Here is a 24491-nt window from a genome sequence, read left to right as displayed (position 1 = left end):
GTCAGGAAAATATACAAGTGGCTCTCTTTTATGTTTCCCTGCCATCCCACCAGCTGTCTGACCGAACATAAATTGTTTGTAGTTGGCAAAAGAGCACAGGCATTCTGGTTGTGTTCCCTTTGTATTTTGCAATGCGCTTAATGAGAATTTTGCCTTATTGGGGTAGAACATGTAAAAGTAACTTTTAAGATGAAGACTTCCAGAATTATTCAGCTAGTAATCCCATTCCAATTACACATCCAAATTTGTGCATTCCTTTCAGGGCTCCTGCCAACAGAACGTTTGCCAATATAAAGCAGCCAGCAAAAGACTACTATTTACTTACTGCCTCATCACTAGAGCATGAATCCACGTTAAATCTGGCTTCTGCCTCCTGCAGAATTCTAGGGTTTGTAGTTTAGTGAGGCCCAGGACCTGTCTGCCTGAGCTGTTTAAAGCCCCCTCCCTAAAGTGGATTTAAAGTGGATCCAAGCTCTAGTGTGATGAGGTCATTAATTCCCCAGACAGTAGAAAAGCCATGCAGATGGTGGGAATTCATTTGATGTCTAAGATAAGAGGCCAGACAAAAACAGTTATCTTAGCACATCACACCAGAGCTTTAAAGCAGGCAACTCCACATTTCTTCCACTGCAGAATTCTGGGAAATGTAGTTTAGGTGCTTTTGAATTCTCAGCTACAGAACAGAAACTACATTTCTCAGATTTCTGCAGGTGGCAGAAATGCAGGGCTTCCTGCTTTAAAGCCCTAGTGTGATAACATCCTTGGTACCTGGTGCCAAGATTAGAGATTGGAAGGCTTGGGGAGGAAGGAAAAGGAAAGGGGAATGGGGTTTTTCATGTTTTTTCTGTTTTTCTCCCAATTTTTCTGCCCCCTCCAATTTTTCCATTTTTTCCAGGCAGAGAAACCACAATGCCAATTAACATCACTAGAGGCACCCGACAAGGCTGCCCGCTCGCACGGCTACTTTTTATCCTAATTATGGAGGCTTTAATAAGAGATATTGATGATAAAAATTTGGAAGGAATAAAAATAAGAAAGCAAAATTAGAGTCTATGCAGATGACGTTGCATGCATTATTGAAAATCCTTTAGAGAGTATCTACAATTTGATAGAAAAAATAGAAAGTTTCGGCAGACTAGCTGGCTATAAATTAAATAAGGAAAAGACTAAAATACTAACAAAAATATGGATGAAACAACGAGGGAAAAGCTTAAATTACAATTGGGCATAAACATTGAAAAGAAAGTCAAATATTTAGGAGTCACACTAATATCAAATAATACTGCACTATTAAAAATAATTACGAACGGGAATGGAATTGTATATGAAAGGACTTAGACAAATGGAAATATTTAAATATATCACTACTAGGCAGAATTGCAATAATAAAAATGAATGTCCTACCAAAACTTTTATTTTTATTCCAAACTCTTCCAATAATCAGAAATGAACATCTTTTCAAAATATGGAATAAAGTCATATCAAGATTCATTTGGAGAAATAAAAAAACAAGGATAAAAATGAAAATATTAATTGATGACAAAAAAGAGGGGGTCTCGGTCTTCCAGATTTAAAAGCATATGATGAAGCCAGTAACTTAATATGGCTCAAAGAATGGACAACTCTAAAACAAAGTCGTTTACTAGCATTAGAAGGTCATGATCTAAGATCAGGCTGGCAAGATTATTTATGGTATAATAAAAGAAAAACGGAGAAAAATTTTGGTAATCACTACATAAGGGCCTCCTTGATAAAAACATGGGAAAAATATAAAGTAAGATTTTATAACAAGACTCCGATGTGGATTTCCCCAATTGAAGCTAAACATAAAAGGGAATTAAGTACAGAAAATTGGCTAATATACAAGCAAATTCTTAAGATTGAAAACCAAGAGTATACAATCAAAACACATGAAGAAATTAAACAAACATATAATCAGATACCTTGGTTCCAATATTTTCAAATAAGACAATGCTACAAAGAAGATAAGAAAATAGGATTTAAGCAAGAATAAGGACTATGAGAACTAATAATGCAAAAAGAAAAAAATTAAATTGTTATACCAACAACTGTTTTAATGGACTACAGAGGAGGAACAAGTCAAAGATTGACTAGTGAAATGGGCCAGGGATATTGGACACACTATTAATTTGGAAGAATGGGAAGAAATATGGAATGAAAAACTGAAATATACTGCATCCACAGATTTGCAAGAGAACTGGTATAAAATGCAATTGGTACTACACTCCAAAAAAGCTGTCGAAATTCTATAAGAACACTGCAAACACATTTTGGAAATGCAGAACAAAAGTGGGAACTTTCTATCTTCAATGGTGGTCATGCAAAAAAATCAAAAGATACTGGATAAAAATACATGAGAAAACACAAGAAGCTTTAAAGAAGAAATTCCAACTAGCACCAGAAATGTACCTATTAGGCATAACAAGCGGAAAGTTTAATGAAAACCAAGACAAAATGTTCTTCTATATGAGTATGGCGGCGAGAATGATACTAGCTAAGGTTTGGAAAGGAAAGGAGGGTACCAACCATAGAAAAATGGCACCTAAAAATGCTTGATATAATACAAATGGATAGTCTAACCCAAAAAATAAGAGAAGGAAAGAAGAAAACGGACTGGGAGGAGTACAGAGAGACCATGCGAAAAGATGGAGCACTATTTTTATAGACCTGACCTGTATATAAACCGGACGACAAGACAACAGCGGGAAGCCGAAAACTAATGAAATTAAAGGGTCTTGAAGACAATACAAAACTCTTGAAAAGAAGATGGGAAGTCAAATTTTATATTTATTTTCTTCTTCTTTTTTCTTTTATTATAGGTAAAGGTTTTCCCTGACGTTAAGTCCAGTCATGTCTGACTCTGGAGGTTGGTGCTCATCTCCATGACTAAGCTGAAGAGCCGGCGTTGTCCGTAGACACTTCCAAGGTCTTGTGGCCGGCATGACTGCATGGAGCACTGATATATATATATATATCTTCTTTTTTATTTCTTTTTTTCCTCTTCTATATGGTTTTCACATGTTCTCTCTCCTTTCGCCCCCCCAACCCTCTCCTCACCATTCCTGACTACCTTAGATGTATATGAAAACCTGAATAAAAATTCATTTTTAAAAAAGAGTTAAAGTCTTCTAACAGACATTGAAACTATGTTCAAAAGCACTAAAAGAAATTGCGCTGGCACATCAGCATCCCCATTTAATCAAAACTGAGGAACAATTGAAAAATATCAAAATTGTGATTGAACTGTGTGTAGTTTGATATAAGTATTGTATTTTTCAAATTCAGCTTCCCCAAAACAGCTGCAATGTTGGGAGGGAAATTTATCACAGTACTCTGTAACGTCTGTTGGAAATGTAGCACCATCCAGTTTATTGAGAAATGTAAAGGCCCTTCCAGACAACCATATAACCCAGAATATCAAGGCAGAAAATCCCACAATATCTGTTTTGAACTGGGTTATCTGAGTCCACACTGCCATAAATTTCAATTCAGGTCAAATTGAAATTTTGATTCAGGTCAGTATGAAAGGATCAGTGGATGAATTTTCCCCTGCCCCCAGTTCATACCTGATTATTGCTTACATTCAAACCAATATTGTCTTTTTGCCAGCAATTCCTGAAATCAAAGCCTAGGAGATGAAAAAGATACAGAGACTGTGTCGATACTAATTTAAGCACCAAGAGAAATTGCTGGTTTTGTCTCTCTTTGGCTTCTAATGCATGCAATGTACATAAAATAAGGGGCCTTATGCAGAGCTACTAGTAGCTACAAAACAGGGAGGAGCAAATTATTAGACCATAATTAGCCATATCCAGCATCACCAATTGTGAGAAATGACAATTCCAATCCAACAAAGGAGATCGCAAGTTCCGTTTTCTTGCTGCATTTTGTCAAAACATCTGCAGTTTAGCAAGGTTTTGAAAGAGGAAAGTGTTGAGTGTTTGATGAGAATTGAGACTACCACTTTAAAAAAAATGAATTATGTCCTGTTCTGCATTCAGGGAGTCAAGAGGAGCTTACATATGTATTCCAGGTGGTCTCCCTTCCAAATACTCCGCAGGCCAAACCCTCTTATCTACAACATTTAAATTAAAGCCTTTACATTCTTCATACCACTCACATACGAAGAGTGAAAGCGCTGGAATGTATCATCTTGTTTTTGAACTAGCCCTGCTATGCAAAATCAGTTAAGGTAAGAAAATGAGAGATTTAGAGCTGTTTGCATAAGTGTGCTGATTTGCATAACTTATTCTGAGAACACAATTTGATGTGAAATTATAGGTAGAAATAAGGAATTTTTGTGCTGCCTATCTGGGCAGAAAGTCAACATGTGTACACACTGAAGGTTTTGATAATTAGACACTGGCGGGATCCTTTGCATATGTCTCATGGATCCCCTCCAGTGGACTACAGCTCCCATTAGCTCCCAAATTGATTTGCTGACTAGGATCAATAGGTATTGTAGTTAATAATGACCAAGGATGCAAGGAGTTTTAGGATAAAATGTTACAGAGCAATAAGGAAGACATTAATACTATATAAGACCAGTTGTTAATGGTCCACAGAAACTGAGGAAATAAAGAAATGTATGATAGAATGGGCAATTTTTTTTGGATGTTTAATTAGGCTAGCAAAATGGGAGTTAATATGGAACTAAAATTAAAATACACGTATTCTTCAGACTTACAAGAAAATTGGCTTAAGATGTTCCATCGCTGGTATCTAACACCAAAGAAATTAGGATCTATGTACAGAAATATTCAGAAAAATTGTTGGAAGTGTAGAAAGCATGAGGGAACATTTTATCATGCATGGTGGACTTGCACAGAAACAACAAGATACTGGAAAAGAATTCACGAAATAACGCAGAAAATTATGAAGAAAACATTCCCTATGAAAGCGGAATACTATCTTTTAGGATTAATGGATGGAGCGGTGGACTTTAACCAGAATGAAGATATTTTATTTACTTACATAGGCACTGCAGCAAGAATTACCTTTGCAAGATGTTGGAAAATGCAAGGAATCCCTACGAACGAACAATGGCTAGACAAACTTGATGAAATTCATGATATGGACAGATTAACTTTCCTTTTGAAGGAAAGTAACGGTAAACCACTAAGGAGAACAGATTGGAAGACATACGAAGAATATAGAAAGAAGGCAAAGGACTTAATATAGTAAAAAGGAGTCCCCGAGGACAGAAAATAAGGAGATACCAGAAATGCAAGAAAAGATGGTACATACTTGAAATAAAAATGCGATGAGCAAAGAATGGAAGACCGAAAATTATCGCTTATTCCTTTTCCCCCCTTCTTCTTCTTGTTTATTCCTAGACTTTTTATCTTTACCCTAATACCCTGTTTCATATCTTCCTTTCCAATTTGGAGGGGTTTTTTTTTTCTTTATCATATATTCTATTTGTAAAAATTCTGAATAAAAATAATTTTAAAAATAAATAATAATAACCAAGGATGCACCTGCACTGCAGAATTAACATCACTTTAGGTGCCATGGCTGAATGCTATGGAATCCTAGGATTTGCAGTTTGGTGAGGCACTGGTACTCTTTGGCAAAGAAGGGGAAAGACCTTGTAAAACTGACATAGCTCAATTCTATTCCATAGAACTGAGCCATGTCAGTTAAAGCAGTATCAAACTGTACCCAAAGACAAGCAAGTTACATAACCATATCTTTAGCATTCTCTCATACTGAGCTCAAATTTAGAATAAGGATCATGGTTACAGAGGGTCCTGCCCAGCGAGCATTATGCTAAACCTGATTTTCCCAAATTGAAAAGCTTACTCACCAAGGCTGAAAGCAGCAACAGAGGTTTATTCTCAATCCAGCCAGAAGGCATATGTGTAAGGCTAGCACCAAAAATACACGCATTCCATGAATATAGAGACATAAGACTTTATACACTTCACAGCTAGTCAAACCTGCCTGCTCTACCCATTCCCTTCCCTGATTAGCCAAAATGGGGACTGGTTTGGATCCGTGGCCCAATGGACTGTGGTCTCGATGACATTGCTGCCTCCACGCGGGGCTTCATGGAGGGGAGGAGTTGGAGGGTCAATCCGTTTTTGAGGACTCACTTGGAAGAAGGAGAGCCCTGGAAAGTCCAAGTCTGCTTTAGGAAATGTAAATGAGTCTTTGATAGTTTAATTGTTCTAAGGTTGGGCGATGAAGAAGTTTCATTGGGAAGGATGAGGGCGAGGTGCCTTGAGACAAAGGATGATGATCTTCTTCAGTCAAGCCTTGGGTGCCAGACAAAGGGATCCGATATGCACGTGCACTTTGAGTTCCTGTTTCCATGGTCAACTCAATGGAAACACTCAGCTGGGCAAATACCGGCCAGCAGATATCGGATCTTGCAGAGGAAACCACTTGTTGTCACTTTTGTCTCAGATCTTGCCCACCCCAGATATCCCAAAAAATTCCTCAGTGAAGTCAATAAGAGGTGATAACCTCTATGTCTGGCTCTTACATAGAAATCATATTTAATTCATAGATTTTATAAACAGGGACATGGACAGGGATATAATATAGTTAAGGCAAAACATGTTATATTCTTTTGAAGAGGTTAAAACATTGTTTCCATTTTCTGGCTACTGCTCTGCTCATGCACACAAGCACAGATATGGGTAGGCATATAGGTATGGGAATAGATTTTTTGGAAGCATGTGGGGGAAAGTATGTAGGGAATAAAGTATACAAAAATGGACACATTGGAGGAGGGAAAGGATACATTTTATCAAAAGGGCAGATTTGGTTTGCTGTGCAAGAGATCTGCTACTGCAGACTCAGTTCGTATGTCTGCTGGTATGAATCAGCACATATCCATGGACCTTTAATAAAAATATATAAAAATGGAAACTAAGCTTTTAGCAGTATCAGCTGCTGCTGGCTCACCATGGGGTTGCGGGGATCCTGCAGAACAGGAAAAAGATAACATTTCATTTCTTGTTGCTTTGTTGTCCTTGGCGAACTATACATCTTTTGGAGCGGGGTGCCATGTTAGACAATAATACCTTGTGCAGAATCAGTTTCACCATGTAAGACAGATATTTTACAGGGGAACAGACTACTAGCAGTCATGAATGGAGGTGGGACTTATGCAAGAACATAATTTCAAAAGTATATCGGTGGACAGGAATGGCAATATGTTTCATGTTCTAAAATGTACTCCACTGGCACTCTTAAAATGTGGAGTGTTGAAATGTACACAGACACTATGTACTTGGTTATTATCTCTACAACAACTCTCTAAAGCAGGTTAGTGTTCGTATTTCAGATGACAATGAATGGCTTGGCTGGAGAGTTTATGCAGAGGTAAGCTTTGAACAGTATTTCTTCATTTGTAGTTGTGATTATTTGGGGTCTTACTGTATAAGTCTAGAAATTTTAGTCCAAAAATCAAACAAAAAAAATTGTATTAACTTTTCTACTAGTCAGTGTGAGACTGAATCTTCACTCTTATTTTTAAAAAGAGGAACCGTCCCCTTTTCTGAGGAATTAGTTCATAATTTTGGCTCCAAACCTGCCCTAGAAGTCAACTTATACACGAGTATATATAGTGCCTTGAAGCATGCCTTCTCCAACCCACTGTAACACTATTTAAGCTATTAAATAAACATCTAGGCTACCATGCTACAATAGCTTTGTAATTTTTATCTTTGGGATACCCACCAGAGGTCTCACTTCAGCATCTGTCCACATAGCCAAAGGTTGCCCTGGAGCTAAACAAAGGGCAAAATTAGTGAACAATCCTCCTCCTTCCTTCATGTTTTATGAAGATGGGATGTGTGGATTCACTGCTCTTTCATCCTGGGATAAATGATAATGTGCATAAGTAGTAAATAGTATCACCAGTGGGTTGATATCAAAAATGTTGATTTATATATTGAAAATGCTATTTGTTAATTTTTTTATAAATAGGTGTTTCTCTTAGTTTCTCCAGTATTCCTAGTGCTTATTTTGTTTGCAAGTCATAGGAGCAATATCACCATAAAAGTACACATTGCAAATGTGTAGTTGTTTTTGTCATAACTCCAAGGCATCAGATCCCATCTGATCCTGGAGGCTAAACAAGATCACTTCTGGTTAGTACAGTGCGACATCCATATCCATATCCATATCCATGGGACCAGTACATGCAAAAATCTCTGGGCATTTTCTGTATCTTCCAGTGTGATCCCCCAGTATCCTGTTGCTGGAAATTGTTCATTTTAATAGGATTTATTTCCCCCATGGATATGGGAGCTGTACTTGGATGGGACACCACCAGTTGTATGGACCATAAGCCAGAAAATAGTAAACTATTGCCTATGTAGCTTTGCCTGTGCATATGCCCCTCCCTTCCTGTGAGCTGGTGCCTTTCTCCAGAATGTTCCAAGATCAAAAGTTAGCTTGAAATCAACAAGTGAGGTCACAGGTATCACTTATGCCAAAGTGGGTGTGGAAGGTGAGGAAGACCCTCAGCCATTGGTCAATTTTAGATAAGCCAAGATATAAAATCCTTTGTTTGCTACGCACATGTTGCGACGGCCATTTATAATAATAATAATAAAATAAATCTTTATTTATATACCGCCCTATCTCCTGGATGGGACTCAGGGTGGTTTACAGTCATAAAAGCAACACAACATTACATAACGACATAACACACATTATTAAACAAGGTAAAATAATACAATTATAACAATAAATCACACTTACATGACCAGATCAAGGGGACGGGAACCATAAACCCAATATATTAAAATGTATCATTTTAGGCTAGGGAAATCTTGTGCAATGTATTCAGGCTCAGAATATACTCAGAATATTTGTATAGTATGGACCCATTGAGATGGGTGCCTACGGCTGTTTTGCCTTATCATCAGCTGTGATAATAATAAAAGGCTTGTTTTATTGCTCTCTTGGAATTCTCTCCTTTACTTCCCCTCTGGGCTAGTCTCCAACACAGTGAATACCGGATGCTATAGTCCAGTGGTTCTCAACCTGTGGATCCCCAGGTGTTTTGGCCTACAACTCCCAGAAATCCCAGCTGGTTTACCAGCTGTTAGGATTTCTGGGAGCTGAAAACCAAAACATCTGGGGACCCACAGATTGAGAACCACTGCTATAGGCCATATTTCTGAGGAAACAACTGTTAAAATTACTTCTGTGTTTTCCTCACCTAAGAAAACCCTATGTAATGCAGGGGGTCACCACAAGTTGACAGGCAACATGAACGCACATTCATACTCTGCAACTGTCCCAAATTAGCAAGGACAGACCTGATTAATCTTTTGTCATTCAGTTTTTTCAGCAGCTCTTAAAATTTCCTATTTCTCCCTCCCTTCATTGCACTTTTCCTCTTTGTCTTCAGCTTGGTTCAGTTGTTGCAAAATGAGTTCAAAGTGCAGAAGTAGTTTTCAGCCACTTAACACAGCAGGGGAGAGGAGAAGTGAGGAGGGAGAAATCTTGTCTTTCCTAAAAAGACTCAGGCATAAGCGAATTGCTGCAGCCTATCCCACTGTGTTCTTCCTCATTATTAACATTTGCCACTTTAACCACTGTCTGGGGACTTTATCACATGGACGTAGCAAACTAGCACAGTACCAAACCCTCATCTTTGATTATAGTTTCTATCAAACAGTCCAACATTGTGTGATACCCATTGCCAGTGAACAATCCTCCCACACACTGAAGCCCTCAAAGCCTATCAAGCTCCTGATCATGCCATGGTCCTCTTTGCAGTAAAATCCCCTGGCTTCTATGTTGGCTTCCTTTGTTATTTGAGTGGCTTAAAAATAATAAAAAAAGGAAAAAAAACTTGTGAAAGTTGCACAGTGGGTAAAGAGGAGCTACGCTGCCCATCTAGTAGTGTTGCATTATAATTGTGTGATGCCGGTAGCTGGTCATGTTGCCCACCATCATGAATGAAAGTACAGTGGAACCTCAACTTAAGAGCGTGCCAACTTAAGAGTATTTTGAGTTAAGAGTAATCTCTTAGCCCAAGTTTCACTTTGACATAAGAGCATCATTTTGAATTCAGAGCACTAGTGCAAGAGTATGGGGCATTAGTGCTTTAAGGGAGCTGCCTCCGTGCCTTGTGCTCTTGCCCTCTTTGGAAGACTGGTTTCTGCTTTGCTCTTGTCTGCTCTGAGGAACTGTGGGTTAGTTGATATTGAGTGGTTTGTATTCCTGATATGTTTGGCTTCATGAAGAGAGAGAGGGAGAGAGAGCAAGAGAGGGAGGGAGGCTGGAATGAGCCCAATAGGAAGAAAATGATGCTTCTGCGTCTTCAGTTTGTGCCTTGTGCTTCCTTGCCACAACTTTGTGCTTCTACCATTTTAAAACTGATCTTTCTTTTTTATTGTTCCACGGGAATGAGTAGGTTTGCCTTGACCTTACACTGACCAACACATATTTTGTTGCATCAAAGGTGCTTCCTTGCCACAACTTTGTGCTTATTTCATATTAAAGTTGATTTTTCTTTTTATATTGTTTCATTGTTTTATACATTGTTATTTATATAGTACATTTTCTTATTTAAAACATGCAACAAAAATGGGGGGGGGCAGAACAGATTGATAGCTTTCAAGTGGGAAAATTGGCTTTGAGATAAGAGTGATTTGAGTTAAGAGCTCAGTTTCACAGTGAGTTAAACTCTTAACTTAAGGTATCACTGGACCTGATCACATTAAAGGATATTACATTTCTGACCTCATTTGCATACAAATCTCAATGGATCCTATCACATGACGTTTGTTCCCTGTCATCGTCATCCTGTTGAAAACAGTGTGCAAAAGGCGCATCCAGTTTTCCTATGACACATAAAAACAGCAACGGAAGCATTTGGAGTTTTTCAAAGAACACCATTAGAATTCCACCTGCAAATAATCCATTTCTGCAACACTTCGTAAAGGGATTCTGACAGAATACTGACGGGATGGGGCAAATGTCATGTGATGGGACCTGTTCAAAAATCATTCTCAAACAGTCTCAGAAATGAATATTTCCTAATATGATAAAGTCCTGAGTCTGCTTGGCCATATGTGTCTTGATTTTGATATGTGAAATGTTGGGGGATATGCTGAACTTTTTGTGTGCAGGATCATATATTAAAAACTCAGACAAAGGAGTTTGGGCAACCAAAAAAAAAGGAGTTTGGGCAACCAAAAAGCCCCCTTTTGCTTTCTTCCTCAGAAGGTGTAGCTTTCTCACAATCCTTGGGACTGAACAACAGGTTTCTAGTTTCCGAAACATCTTCAAAAAAGCTGAAGAATACAAAAGCAAGCAAATACTCTTTAAAATAGCAGTAGGGCACTGAGATTAGTCTGCAAAGTCAGTTGAAGCTTTCTCTTATAAGAGCTGGACTTTATCACATTTGTCTTAATAAATCAATACATAACCATAAGTGTTATAATTCCTAGTTTCAATCTCAAAAGAGAGGAGAGCCTTAATATGATGAATAAATTTTAGAGGCCTCTTATTTTTTGAATTTTTGACTTTTGATGAGTAGAGGACTCCACAAGGGGTGGGTTTTCTTGAATTTATGTGCAATGTGCTGGAAACCTTTCAATTCTGCCATCTGAGAAAAATTGCTTTTGCTTACTGTCACAAAAGAAAACAGTTTTCTTGAAGTGGGTCTAACATTGGTACCTAAAACAAAACATGTGTATTACAGATGTCAGATGTGGAAAACTGGATTTGACATTTGATGTTTGTAATTTCTTATTTGAGAAAAAATAATTTAATTTACCATTTCAGAAGTTATTTCTTTGAAAATTATGAAACATGTACAAGTTTATTAAAATTGTAATCATATATATTATATTTATTATATCATCTTTATAGCCATCCTGATATTCTAGGTTTATTGATGTAAGGCCTCCAGGATTTGGAGTTATTCCTGTATTGTTGTTTAAACCATTCCCTTACGACTAGGAAGACATGCAAAAGCTAATTATGAAATAAAACATTTGTATGAATTAGGAGGCATACTTCCACCATACTTGTATCATTAGAATATATTAAGTTATATTACCATACCTATGATAATCAGTTACACCTAGGTGTCTAATAGGTGGTGGCACTCTAAAGGTAAAGGTAAATTTTCCCCCCTGCTATTAAGTCTAGTCGTGTCCGACTCTGGGGGTTGGTGCTCATCTCCATTTCTAAGCTGAAGAGCCAGCGTTGTCTGTAGACACCTCCAAGGTCATGTGGCTGGCATGACTGCTTGGAGTGCTGTTACCTTTCCACCAGAGCGGTACTTATAGAACTACTCACATTTGCAAGTTTTCAAACTGCTAGGTTGGCAGAAGCTGGAGCGAACAGTGGGCGCTCACCCTGCTCCCCGGATTTGAACCGCCAACCTTTTGGTTAGCAAGTTCAGCAGCTCAGCAGTTTAATCTGCTGCACTACCGGGGGCTCCTAGTGGCACTCTATACTACTTCAAATCAATAAAAAGGTTAATACATTTTAGTTATATATATAAAAAGAACTCTGCCTGCTAGCCTCTAGTTTAAATGAACATGTTCCTTATTACATTCATCCAATCTCCTCTTGGCAAAATCAAGATGATGGATTTTGGAGACTGCCTGTAATTATCCAGATATTATACAAATGTCCCTCAACAGTTGTTAAATAATGACAATAATTGTGGAGCTTGCTTCCAAAAAGTACCAAATTCATCTAAACAAATTGTTCACAAATTACAAAAAAAAGTACTTTGGGTATGCATTGTTTTGTTATAAAATGCAATTTTCCAAGCTCTGTATTAAAGTGATTTGATGCATTTTGATAATATTGATCTGTACATAATATTTTACTACTAGCCAATAATGTGCTGCCACCTATAACTCATTCTTATTTATTTATTTATTTGGTACCTTTTGAAAGCAAATACTGTATTTAGCTTCTGGATATTCAAAGTTGTTTGTATATAAAGCATGGGTGAAATGTGGCCTATGAGTTACATGTTTCAAGCAGCAGGAAGTGTCTCAATAAAAAAGATATTAACCCCAAAAGACCAAGAACCTGTAAACTTTGAGCAGTGGAAATGAGCAGTGTATTCCACAATTTTAAAATAATCTGAAATACAGAATGCTTCTCCCCTCCCCAAATGATCCACTTTTAAATTACTTTAGTTTTTTTTCTATATCTGTTTTAACTTTTGTAAGCTATTCTTAGTTGCAGGGCTGGAAAAAGACAGGATATGAATGAATGAATGAATGAATGAATGAATGAATGAATGAATGAATAAACGTAACTATTGCAAGTCTATTTAAATGAGCATACTGCCCTAACAGGATTCTTACAAAGCAAGACCAACACCCAGGGCTGTAGCCAGAAAAAAATATTGGGGGATGGGGGGGGTTGAAACTTTTTTTTTTAGCAAATCATGAAGAGTAGTTCCTAGGGTTGTCCAAAATTTCGTAATGATTCTTAATTCGGATTGATCTCGCTTTTTGAACCGAGTATTGAGACGCTGTCCCTGGGCGCAACTGGCAATGTAATTCGAACCATCATTGGCCCATTCTCTAATTGTGTCTTAATGTTTCGTTAAATTCCCCCCCCCCCAAAAAAAATTTTTTTTTATATTTTTAAAAAATATTTTTTTAAAATTTTTTTGTTTCTGCAACCTAACTTGAATGGGAGCCTAGCGCAGCCTAAAATGGCTGCCACTCCCTGGCCAATCAGAGACTTCCACGATGGCTGGAAAAGGTGGGGGCTAGCGTCCTCCGCATCCACGTGGAAGATCTCTATAAAAAAACCCTCCCTAACCCAGGCAAGCCATTCTGGGCTGGGTTACGAGCGGAGAGGGTGGTTCGCACTGTGCTAGATCAAGCCGCCTGCATTGAGGGGAGAGAGGGCGAAGTGTTCTGGCTGTTGGGTCTGGGTTAGGGCTGGTTCAATATTGTGTGTATTTTTTGGGAAATTGGCTTGGGGCTTGTGGGATCTTGCAGAGTCCTTGCTGAGGATTTAGGCAATTTTTATTTTTAAAAGGACGTGGGCGCCAAGGCATTGCTTTCCTGACGCTCCGTTTCTAAAGACCTCTGCCTTTTATTTTATTTCAGCAATCAGCCGTTCTTTTTAAACCTTAAAGGGTACCCTCACTGGAAGTAGTAGTTTCCAAAGGACGTGTGCATTCCTGCCAAGGCATTGCTTAGCGTCCACTCCGTTTCTAATCCCAAGCCTTGGGCTGAGTTTTATTTCTGCAATCACAAAGTCAGACATTGATTTGATTCAATAGAGGGTCCACAGCAATGTATAGTTTCCAAAGGACGTGGCACTCCTGTCAAGGCATTGCTTGGCGTCCGCTCCGTTTCTAATCCCAAGCCTTGGGCTGAGTTTTATTTCTGCAATCACAAAGTCAGACATTGATTTGATTCAATAGAGGGTCCACAGCAATGTATAGTTTCCAAAGGACATTGCCAATCCTGTCAAGGCATTGCTTGGCGTGTGCTGCGTTTCTAATCCAAAGTCCTCAGCCAGAGTTTCATTTTTGCAATCACAAGGTCAGCCAGTGGCACCATTGATCAAAAGGTTCAAAGGCAATTTATAGTTTCCAAAGGACAGTGGCACTCCTGCCAAGGCATTGCTTGGCGTGTGCTGCGTTTCTAATCCAAAGTCTACACAAGTAGAAGAGGGACTTTTACAGTGATAAGAACCCAATTGAACAGGAAATAAGACTTTCAAACCAGGAACAGGTTTCTTCAAATATTGAAAAATAGTGTATTATAAAAAGTTATGAAAATTTGCCAAAAATCATAGGAGACAGGAAACGTTCTGCAATTTGTTGAGCAAAGAGTGTTGAATGTGATCTCCCACTGTACCAAATTTGATGAGGATAGCTCAAGAAATGAGGGCGGGAGAGCCCTGTAAAAGTTCCCCCGGTTTCCTTTTTTTTTGCGATTGCGCATGCGCGTCCGCCATTTTAGAAACATTAAGAATCATTATGAATTTTCGGAAATATCCGAAATTTTTGGGTGAAAAATTCGGAAATACTTTCTATATCAAAGCACCGGCACCCCCTACTTTAGAAACGAGAATTGAAACATTTTTTCCATCGATCGGACAAGCTAGTAGTTCCATATCACAAAATAATTTAAATAGTATGGTTCATTCTGTATTTTATATAGACTTAATTAAATCAATTTTCTATTTCAGTTACAAAGTGTCAAGTCTCAAAATAACTGAAAATGACTGTTAATTGGTAATTGGTTACAAAAGAATACCACAACGTTTATTGAAAACACTTGAAAACTGTGTGAATACACTTTGATAGAAATCGATAAACTTCTTGCCCCATTGTGCTTCTTGAAGTTATACAGTAGAGTCTCACTTATCCAAGCTAAACGGGCCGGCAGAAGCTTGGATAAGCGAATATCTTGGATAATAAGGAGGGATTAAGGAAAAGCCTATTAAACATCAAATTAGGTTATGATTTTACAAATTATGCACCAAAACATCATGTTATACAACAAATTTGACAGAAAAAGTAGTTCAATATACAGTAATGTTATGTTGTAATTACTGTATTTACGAATTTAGCACCAAAATATCACAATATATTGAAAACATTGACTACAAAAATGACTTGGATAATCCAGAGGCTTGGATAAGCGAGGCTTGGATAAGTGAGACTCTACTGTATATTTTACTGACAAGGTCATAATCAAAGCTGGCCAAATATTATTTTCTGTGCAGTCATTGTATATAGTATTCAAGATCTACTAAGTTTTTGATCTTAATCTTCAGTATTGCTCCAGTTATTTTGCTTTATTATGCATATGGGAGAGATATACTCCCTCATCAGATGGCCAGCGGCAGGAGGAGACGGCACTTTGCTTCGCCACAGGAGATGGAGAATCCGGCACTCTACGCCTCAGATCACCTACATTGCCAGGAGGGCAATCACATGGGGGATAAGCGTAAGTGCCCATAGGTGGTAACACGGGAAACCTGTGCACTGGTTCCGGCGTTCTTCACCCACAGAACCTGCACAACGACATCTGGTGGGAGGCAGCTGGCTCCATGTGTGACTGAGGCTAGATCGGTGAATCCTGCCGATTTTAGCCTCCTATGATGAGGTCTACCTATTAAACCTATGCCTAAAGATGCAAATATGGATATCTGAAAGTCACAAGTAGCACTTTGAATTGTGCTAGGAAAAAGGGAGCTATTGCAACATAATAATAATAATAATAATAATAATAATAATAATAATAATAATAATTTATTCTTATATCCCTCCCCATCTCCCCAAGGGGACTTGGGGCGGCTTACAAAGGAACCATGCCCAAACAATATAAAAATACAACAGTAAAAACAAATCCAAACACAGCAATAAATACATCAAGAAAAAGCATACAGGAGAGGTAGATGTTCCATGAGACCAGCCCTGGGAAATAGTCTGATCACAGAATTTTGGATGAGCTTCGTTTCCCATATGTTGCAATATTTAGGATAATTTCCAATATCTGGAAATATAAAACACACTTTTATTGTCATCTTTTGGGATTCTCTTTGAAACAGTTGTTGGTCAAATAGCAGACCTGCATTAGTCATTATTTTTTTCTGTCCAGTGGGACAGAACTTTGTGTTTAACACAGAACAGATGTGAACCAGCTATATTCAGTTCCATACCTGGATGTGGACAACTATCATATTTGTATTCATATGACTGCCAGGACTTGCCCAAGGATAACAGGCCACCTCATCCTACGTACAGAAGTAGAAGGGACTGATGGTTGGATATTGCTTCATACTGGTAATAGAGTAGCATCTTTACTACTTATCAAATCTGAATAAGTGGAATATAATAATAATAATAATAATAATAATAATAATAATAATAATAATACTTTATTTATACCCCGCCACCATCTCCCCGCGGGGACTCGGGGCAGCTCACAACGTTACAAAAATAACAACACGAATACATTAGCACAAAATGCACAGGTTAAAACACAATAAGATAATAAAACAAAAGTTAAAACAAATGTTAATACAACAGAAATAATATCAAACAACCACTAATACAATTCAGTCAACTTCCTAGGTGGGGGGACAGTAGCAGCAATATAAAATAGAATCATTAGATTAAAATACCCCGATAAGAGGGATCTAGTAAAATTCAGACTAGAATTATAATGAGGCTGGTCATCCAATGGCTGTCTCTCCAAAGGCCACCCACGTTTTGAGTTGTTTCTTAAATATGGGCAAAGTGGGTGGCTCACCCCGCTTTCTCCTCCAGCACAAGGAAATGGCCAGGAAACTCAAGAGTGGTGGCAAGATTGGCACTGTCAGTTGAGGTGGTTGCCTCACTTGACCTAATGGCTGGGTCAATCCTGGTGTCCAACCTGTTCACATGTAAATAAAATGTATAGCAACTTTCTGTGATTAAACATGAACTGAACAGCCCCTTTCTATGCTATCATCCACCACCTAAAGATGTTTTTTTTTTGTTCATTGTAGCCCTAATACAGCCTCTGAGTTGCTTTGAGGGAGAAAAGACATGCACTTTGGAAAGCTGGGGAGCATCCAGCTTCCATCATCTCTATGCCTCTTTTGCTGTTTATTTTAGATTCCACTCCAGAACCATGACTGTCCTCTTCATGTTTAATTTGACTGTAAAACAGCAGGGTAAACATAACCCCTACAATGCTGTTTGGCTTTGTTTTAGTGCTGTGACATATTGTAAAGATTTCTCTCATTTGGAGATTTGTAATGGAGTTGCTTTTTATGCAGCAAATGCTGAATTGAACTTTGAGAGCACTTTTAGAGTTTCAGCAGTTAATTAAATGTGATGCAAAGCTGAACACTGAGTCATCTTCTGCCTCAATGACAAGAAAGAAGGTTTGGCATAATGGCTCATTCCATATATCAAGAAGGAGTCAAGCATTAGTTAATCCTTAGGAAAACCTAAAGCCTGTCATGTGTTTACTTACACGAATATGACTTCAACAAGTACTCCTATGATCAGAGCTGGCTCTAGGTATTTTTCAAGTGTAGGCGAACAGAATTTTGGTGCCCCCCCCCAAACCAATCACTGAAAAATAAAAGCAAAAGATAAGCAAAAATGTTGGATAATAAGGAAGGATTAAGGAAAAGCCTATTAAACACCAAATTACATTAAGATTTTACAAATTAAGCACCAAAACATCATGTTTTACAAGAAATCAACAGAAAAAGCAGTCTCGACTGCGCCCCTGTATGTTTTGCGCCCGAAGTGACCGCTTAATTTGCCTCATTGTTGGACTGGCTCTGCCTATGATCTAATATGCTAGTTACACAGATTCGTAAACATACCATTTGGATCTGTAGCATGCCGAAGAGATTCGTAAAACAGATAAAATTGCCCTCTCTGTTTGACAGATAGAAATAAGGCATATATTTGGGGTCCTGCATGTGTGACTATTTCTAATTGGGCAAAAAAAAATTACCTTTTCAAACATGCAACACAAGTTAAATGCAAAACAAATCAAAGGGCAAGGCAGCTAAGAGGTAACAAACATTTTCATTCAGGAAAGATATAAAAACCTCTGGTGATCCATTGCCCCTAATTTTATAAAGTTAAAAGGTTTCGGATACTAAAAAAACAAGGCATGTTGTCTTACTGAATTATCTTAGGCAGTGACAAGCACAAGTGGAAACGATGGAGACAAGTGGGGAGTAAAAAGTAAATAGATCACTAAATTTGGTTTATGCAGTATTTAAAGCACAAGCAAAGCAATTTTGGCCTTTACAAGACGTGAGTATTTTAAAATCCATTTGTTATGTGACAGAAAGCTAGTAAAAACAGTTTCCCTACTGGTGTGATATAGTGAGATAACTATGCTTCATGAATTCATGAATCAAGCAATTCTTTTTTCTCTGGAGCCTATTTTTAATCTAAAGAAGAAATAAATGGGAAATTATGCAAAAAATACTAGTTATTCCCTATCAGAAAGAGATTGGGTGTGGTGATCTTGTGGTGAAAGTGAACTCTGTTCATGGAGCATCAGTACAGCTTTTAAATGTCCTACACTTCTCTACAACAGGTACCAACTGAGAAGGCAGGGATGCAGATTTTTGATGAAGGGGGTCCTCTGGTGACAGGTTCAAAGCTTATGCCCCATTGCAAAGGGCAGATATCAACACGACCTCTTCCTCCTCCAGCGGAGCTACCCCACGTTCCTGCCCTTTTCCCTATATGATGAAGGGAAAGGTGGTGGGGCAACACACATTGCTGTGCGTTGCTGCCCTTTTCCCCATATGATGGGGACAGGGATGTGGTGCCAACGTGCCCTGTCCCATTCTCACTATTTGATGGGGAAAGGCGGGAGGATGCACGGGACACCCCAAAGCACCCCATGTGCCTTCCTTGTCGCCAGCAACTGCCAACGCAATGGCACAGTCCCCTTGGGGTCTTTAGAGAGGATTGTATGTTGCTGCCTTTATTTACTTAGCCAATTGTAGTTCTTTGTGTAGACAGATCACCCATTAAATGTTACACATATTTTTAGTGTAAATATACAACCAGAATTATTACTCATTGCCTCAAGTTTTTTGATGCTCAATAAGGTTATAGTTATTATAGTATTTATCACATCCCAGTATAGGGTTTAATAAGAAAGATGGTGATAAACAGAAGCAAGTACTTATGGTTTGACAGGTCAATCGCTTTCTGCTTCCTAAACTTGTGAACAAAGGGAAAAGGTTGGGGTTTTTGTTGTTGTTAAATCAGATATTGGGCAACATTTTTAAAACAACCTTCTTTTCTATTATGAATCAGCCAACAACACTGATACCTCTGGAAAGTGCAATATTTCACAGGATATATAAAATGACTACGTTCGGAGCACTTTATAGTCATTGACCTCTATGGCAAAACTTCAGTTAATTCCACAGAAACCAAAGCTGCCCAAACTTTTTAAAAAGAATACAATTTTACATTTTTTCAGTCCTTCATATTTCTAGTTCAAGGACATAACAGAACCTCTAAATCAATTATCCATTCTGTCAACATCCAGCTATGGATTCTGCATACTGAGAAAGTGGTGTGAAAAATCCAATGCGGGATTCTCATCACCACAAGAAACTGTATAGCTGTGTTAGTTGTGTATGATGGGAGATGTAATGTCACACATCTAAAGAGAGCACCAGATTAAAGAAGGCTGCCCCAGGCAATGTAGAGGGCTTGATTATGCTGAAGAGAGTAAAACAGTATTTTTTTTTTACTATGTGGAAATTAATTTACAAGGAAAACATTCATTTTCATGCCACAAAATGCTTTACCTGAGGCCCTTCCATTCTATTCAAATATAATACCACAAATACAACTTTAACTTCCATGGTACTATCCTGTGGATTTGCAGCTTCTGGGTTGAAATTTTAAATTCTCAGCCAGAGAGCTCCTCAGACACCCTGGCCAAACTATCCATCTAGGAATCCTTAGGATGAAGACCTGCAAACCGAAGCAGAATGATAGTACTATAGTTGTGAAGTGCAAAATTAGCCCCTACAGCTTTCTGCAAATCAAGTTGATAAAAGTGGAAGAGCGGGGTCCAGTAGATAAGCTTTGACTGTCCTTTTTGGCAGAGAGTTGGGATGTTAGTTCAGTAAACAAACACACTGTTAATCTTTGTTAAACCCAAAGTTCATTGGCTTGGGGAGGCTTATTTCATCTGCAAATCCACTAGATAGCCTGTGGCATCTTCAACACAACAATACACCAGAATTTTGGATTCTGGATTACCAAGAATTAAATATCACCATGCTGGTGCATGCACCCCATTCATGTCTTCTCAATTCCTCCAGCTAGTGCATCAAAGGCCCCTTCCACACAGCTGTATAAAATCCAAATTGAACTGGATTATATGGCTCTGTTGACTCAAATAACCCAGTTCAAAGCAGATATTGTGGATTATCTGCCTTGATATTCTGGGTTATACGGCTGTGTGGAAGGGCCCCTAGAGATTCCTAGAGAGAAAATTTACATACAATCTGTAAATAATCAAATCTGCAAAAGCAAAACTTGCAGATGTGAAGGGCCAACTGTGCAAAGAACAAAATAACACTACTTTGATTTTTCATATAATCTTCCCCCATCATATGTAGGAAGCTACATTACACTTTTGTTCCATGCTAAGAAAAAAGAGAGTAGGATGAATGGAATATGAGACCCCTTCCACACAGCTGTATGTACTGAACTGGAATATATGGCAGTGTATACTCAGATAATCCAGTTCAAAGCAGATATTGTGGATCATCTGCCTTGATATTTTGGGGGCCTTCCAGACAGGCCCTATATCCTAGGATCTGATCCCAGGTTTTCTGCTTTAAACTGAATCTACACTGCCAGATAATCTGGGATAAACAGAAAACCTGGGATCAGATCCTGGGATATAGGTGTCTAACTGGAAGGGTCCGTGATTATATGGCTGTGTGGAAGGCCCTGAGAGTAGGACAGGAATGAAGAAAATCTGTGGATGCTTTGGCCTAAATCCAATTTTTATTCTCCATCAGATAAATCCAGTGCAATTTAGGCTCCTTTACACTGCCATATAAAATCCAGATTATCTGTTTTCAACTGGATTATATGATAGTGTATACTCCTATAATCCAGTTCAAAACAGATAATGTGTATTATCTACTTTGATAATCTGGATTAAATGGCCATAGATAATTGTTGATTTACCAAACTCCCAGTGATTTAGTGGGTCTAGTATAGCTGCATTTAATTACTGGATTTAGGCCAGGGGTGTTTAACTCATTTTCATCATGCCACATTATCCCAGGATGCCTACGCACTACACCACTGGAGAAATACTGTCTAGCTGGTATTGCACCACCTGACATCTGTCGGGAAGTAGCCGCCTGTAATGAAAGGACCAAGGCATTAACATCTCTGGACCATCCTCTGATCAGATATCAGCCAGCATGCCAACACAAATCAAGAAACAGCTTCCTAAAATCCAGAGATACTTGCAGAAACACCTCAGCAAACGAAAGTCCAAAAGTGGCAGGCTAAAACCTGGAACCTCAATCCATGGCTGATACTAGATGCTGGGCACACAGAAGACTGGGTAACTTGGAAGATGCTGAACAGACTGTGCCCTGGCACCATGAGATGCAGAGCCAACCTTAAGCAATGGGGCTACAAAGTGGAGTCCACGACATGTGAATGCGGAGAAGAGCACTTTGGCAACCTGAGCCCTGCCAAATGCACAATGGAAGACCTTCTCACAGTGACACCAGGAGCACTCAAAGTGGCCAGCTGCTGGTCAACGGAAATCTAGTATACAGTGTTCCCTCACTTATCACTGGGGTTAGGTTCCAGGACCATTTGCAATAAGTGAAAATCCGTTAAGTAGGGATGTTATATTTATTTTAATATTTATACATTATTTTAGTAGTTATACACTATTTTAAGTCTCTATCAACCAATCGTGTGTTGATAAATCGCCTCCTTCTCCTCCCGTTGCCACTTGGCCTCCTTTTCTCTCCCTTTGGCTTCTCCTTCATCCCTTCCTTAGGCTGTAAATTGTAATTTTTTATGATTTATAATATTCTTTTAGAGTTTTGTTGAAAAACCGTGAAACAGCGAATCTGCGAAAAGTGAACCGCAAAGTAGTGAGGGAACACTGTAATGCCAAGTTTTTAATTTTGTGTTTTTAAATACATTATAACTATATCCTCAATTTGCTTCTAACACGATAAATAAATCAAGAGCTACATCAGCCTTAGGATTGTCTTCAAAAGGCTGTTGAATCTATAGACAGAGAATCTGTGGATAGTCAATCTGTACTTTTTAACATAGTGGTCAGTGATCTTCAGTTTTTACCCAACTTGGGTCCCCATATGTTATTAAATGACAACTCCCATCACTTCCTAACTGTGAGAGCTGTTCAGCAGTGAAACTCTCTGCCCCGGAGTGGGTGGAGGCTCCTTCTTTGGAGGCTGTTAAACAGAGGTTGGATGGCCATCTGTCAGGGATACTTTGAATGCTATTTTCCTGCTTCTTGGCAGGGGATTGGACTGGATGGTCCACAAGATCTCTTCCAACTATGATTGTAATATCTAATGATGCGTAATTCCGGAGTTGTAGTCCCAGCATCTGGAGGGCCACATAAAATGAGATGGCGGGCTAGATTCAGCCCATGGGCCTTTAAGATGACACAGTTGATTTAGACATTTGTCTTTCATTTTCTATCAAAGACATATTCTCCAGACTGAAATTCAGCAGTTGTATATTTATACGTATGGTGGTCCTGTCTTGAGGAATAGACTATATGTTCTTGTTCTGAAATTTTTAAGTCCCAGAGTTAACCTGAAAGAGCCACTGTTTACTAAACTCAGTTTAGTCCACAATTGGTTCCTCTCTATTAGAACAGCAAAAATTTAAAAAGTTGAGCAGCGAGCGATTGGATCCCAAAAGGATGCTTTAAAAAAGCAAGATCCATTACGTTCTTGGCCCAAGCAGTAGGCTCAGCACCACATTATCTAGCATTAAATTATTAGTCTACTCTCAACTGCAGGAACATCTGCTAGAGTTAGACATGGCATTTTTAATTAAAGTCAGCAGCACAAGGAGCTTGTGGTTCATCAGTTCTGCTTTCACCGTAGGAATTGCTAAATCCAAAGGGCACTTCTGCAAAAGAGTGAGTCAGGACGTGCTCTCTGGAAATTGAAGTAGAAAAATGGCAAGAGCTAGAAAGTGGCTAAATTGACGGATTATTTTGCATCTTGCAACCCAGCCGATCAATTTTTCCTTGAAACTGTTCCATAGAGAAGCAAAAGAGTTTCAAACTAATTTGGAACTTCTCAACACTTTGCAAAGTTCACACTTTTCACTTTGTATTAGAAACAAGATGGTGTCTTTTTCTTGGAATGGAACAAAGGGAAGTAAATAAGTCAATTAGTCAATGTATGTATTGCATATTTGATTGTTTTTTAATTTAACTTTTTCTCTCTGCAGGATAAAGATGGAACTAGTAGATGGAACCAGTAAAGGAGGCAGACTCCATCTCATGTCCTGCTGGGAGCAATTTAAATGGAACATGAGTGTGCTTTTTCATATGAATCTTCTTTCTGTGCTTTGCTTTTTAAAGTGATGTTTACAGGCTTGGGGCTGCCTCTAATTTGCAAAGCCTGAGGAAGAAATATGACTTTTACAAAAAAGTTTATTAGAACAGGAGTGCCTTGAGTGCCAGTGTTGTTGCCTTGTTATGATGTTGGTTTATTATTGTTCCGTCCCCCAGGACGATGGTTTGCCTTACCTATTGGTCGTTTGTTTGTTTTCCCTCCTTTGCATCTTGTTTCAGCCTCTGGCTGCAAAGCCCAGGAAAAGTGGCTTGGAATCTGCAAAAGCTGGCTGCAGTTTTCTTTGCAGTGATTGGTCAAAGAGTGCAACATCTTAGGACCGCCCTTTTTACCAGGGTCTAGTCTCCATTTTGGAGCTTCATTCTGGCTATAGTTTTCCAACGTGC

At 38.6% G+C, this 24491-nt stretch overlaps 1 protein-coding gene across 2 annotated transcripts in view; it reads left to right on the top strand.

Annotated features, from left to right (window-relative positions):
• vwc2l (von Willebrand factor C domain containing 2 like) overlaps nt 1–24200 on the top strand; it is a 359062-nt gene extending 334862 nt beyond the window's left edge. Inside the window, exon 4 of one of the 2 annotated variants that reach the window (XM_062961027.1) lies at nt 23981–24200. In XM_062961027.1, coding sequence (XP_062817097.1) covers nt 23981–23985 — 5 coding nt within the window. In that variant the 3' untranslated portion in view covers nt 23986–24200. Of the gene's footprint in view, nt 1–2840; nt 2963–23980 lie in introns of those variants that run through there. The other variant, XM_062961017.1, reaches the window with a different exon arrangement.
• Nucleotides 24201–24491: the final 291 nt, after the last annotated feature.

The sequence above is a fragment of the Anolis carolinensis genome, chromosome 1 (assembly GCF_035594765.1).
Source record: "Anolis carolinensis isolate JA03-04 chromosome 1, rAnoCar3.1.pri, whole genome shotgun sequence".
Taxonomy (NCBI): Eukaryota; Metazoa; Chordata; class Lepidosauria; order Squamata; family Dactyloidae; genus Anolis; species Anolis carolinensis.
Note: the sequence above shows the minus strand (reverse complement) of the source record. Positions and strands in the feature narration are given on the sequence as shown.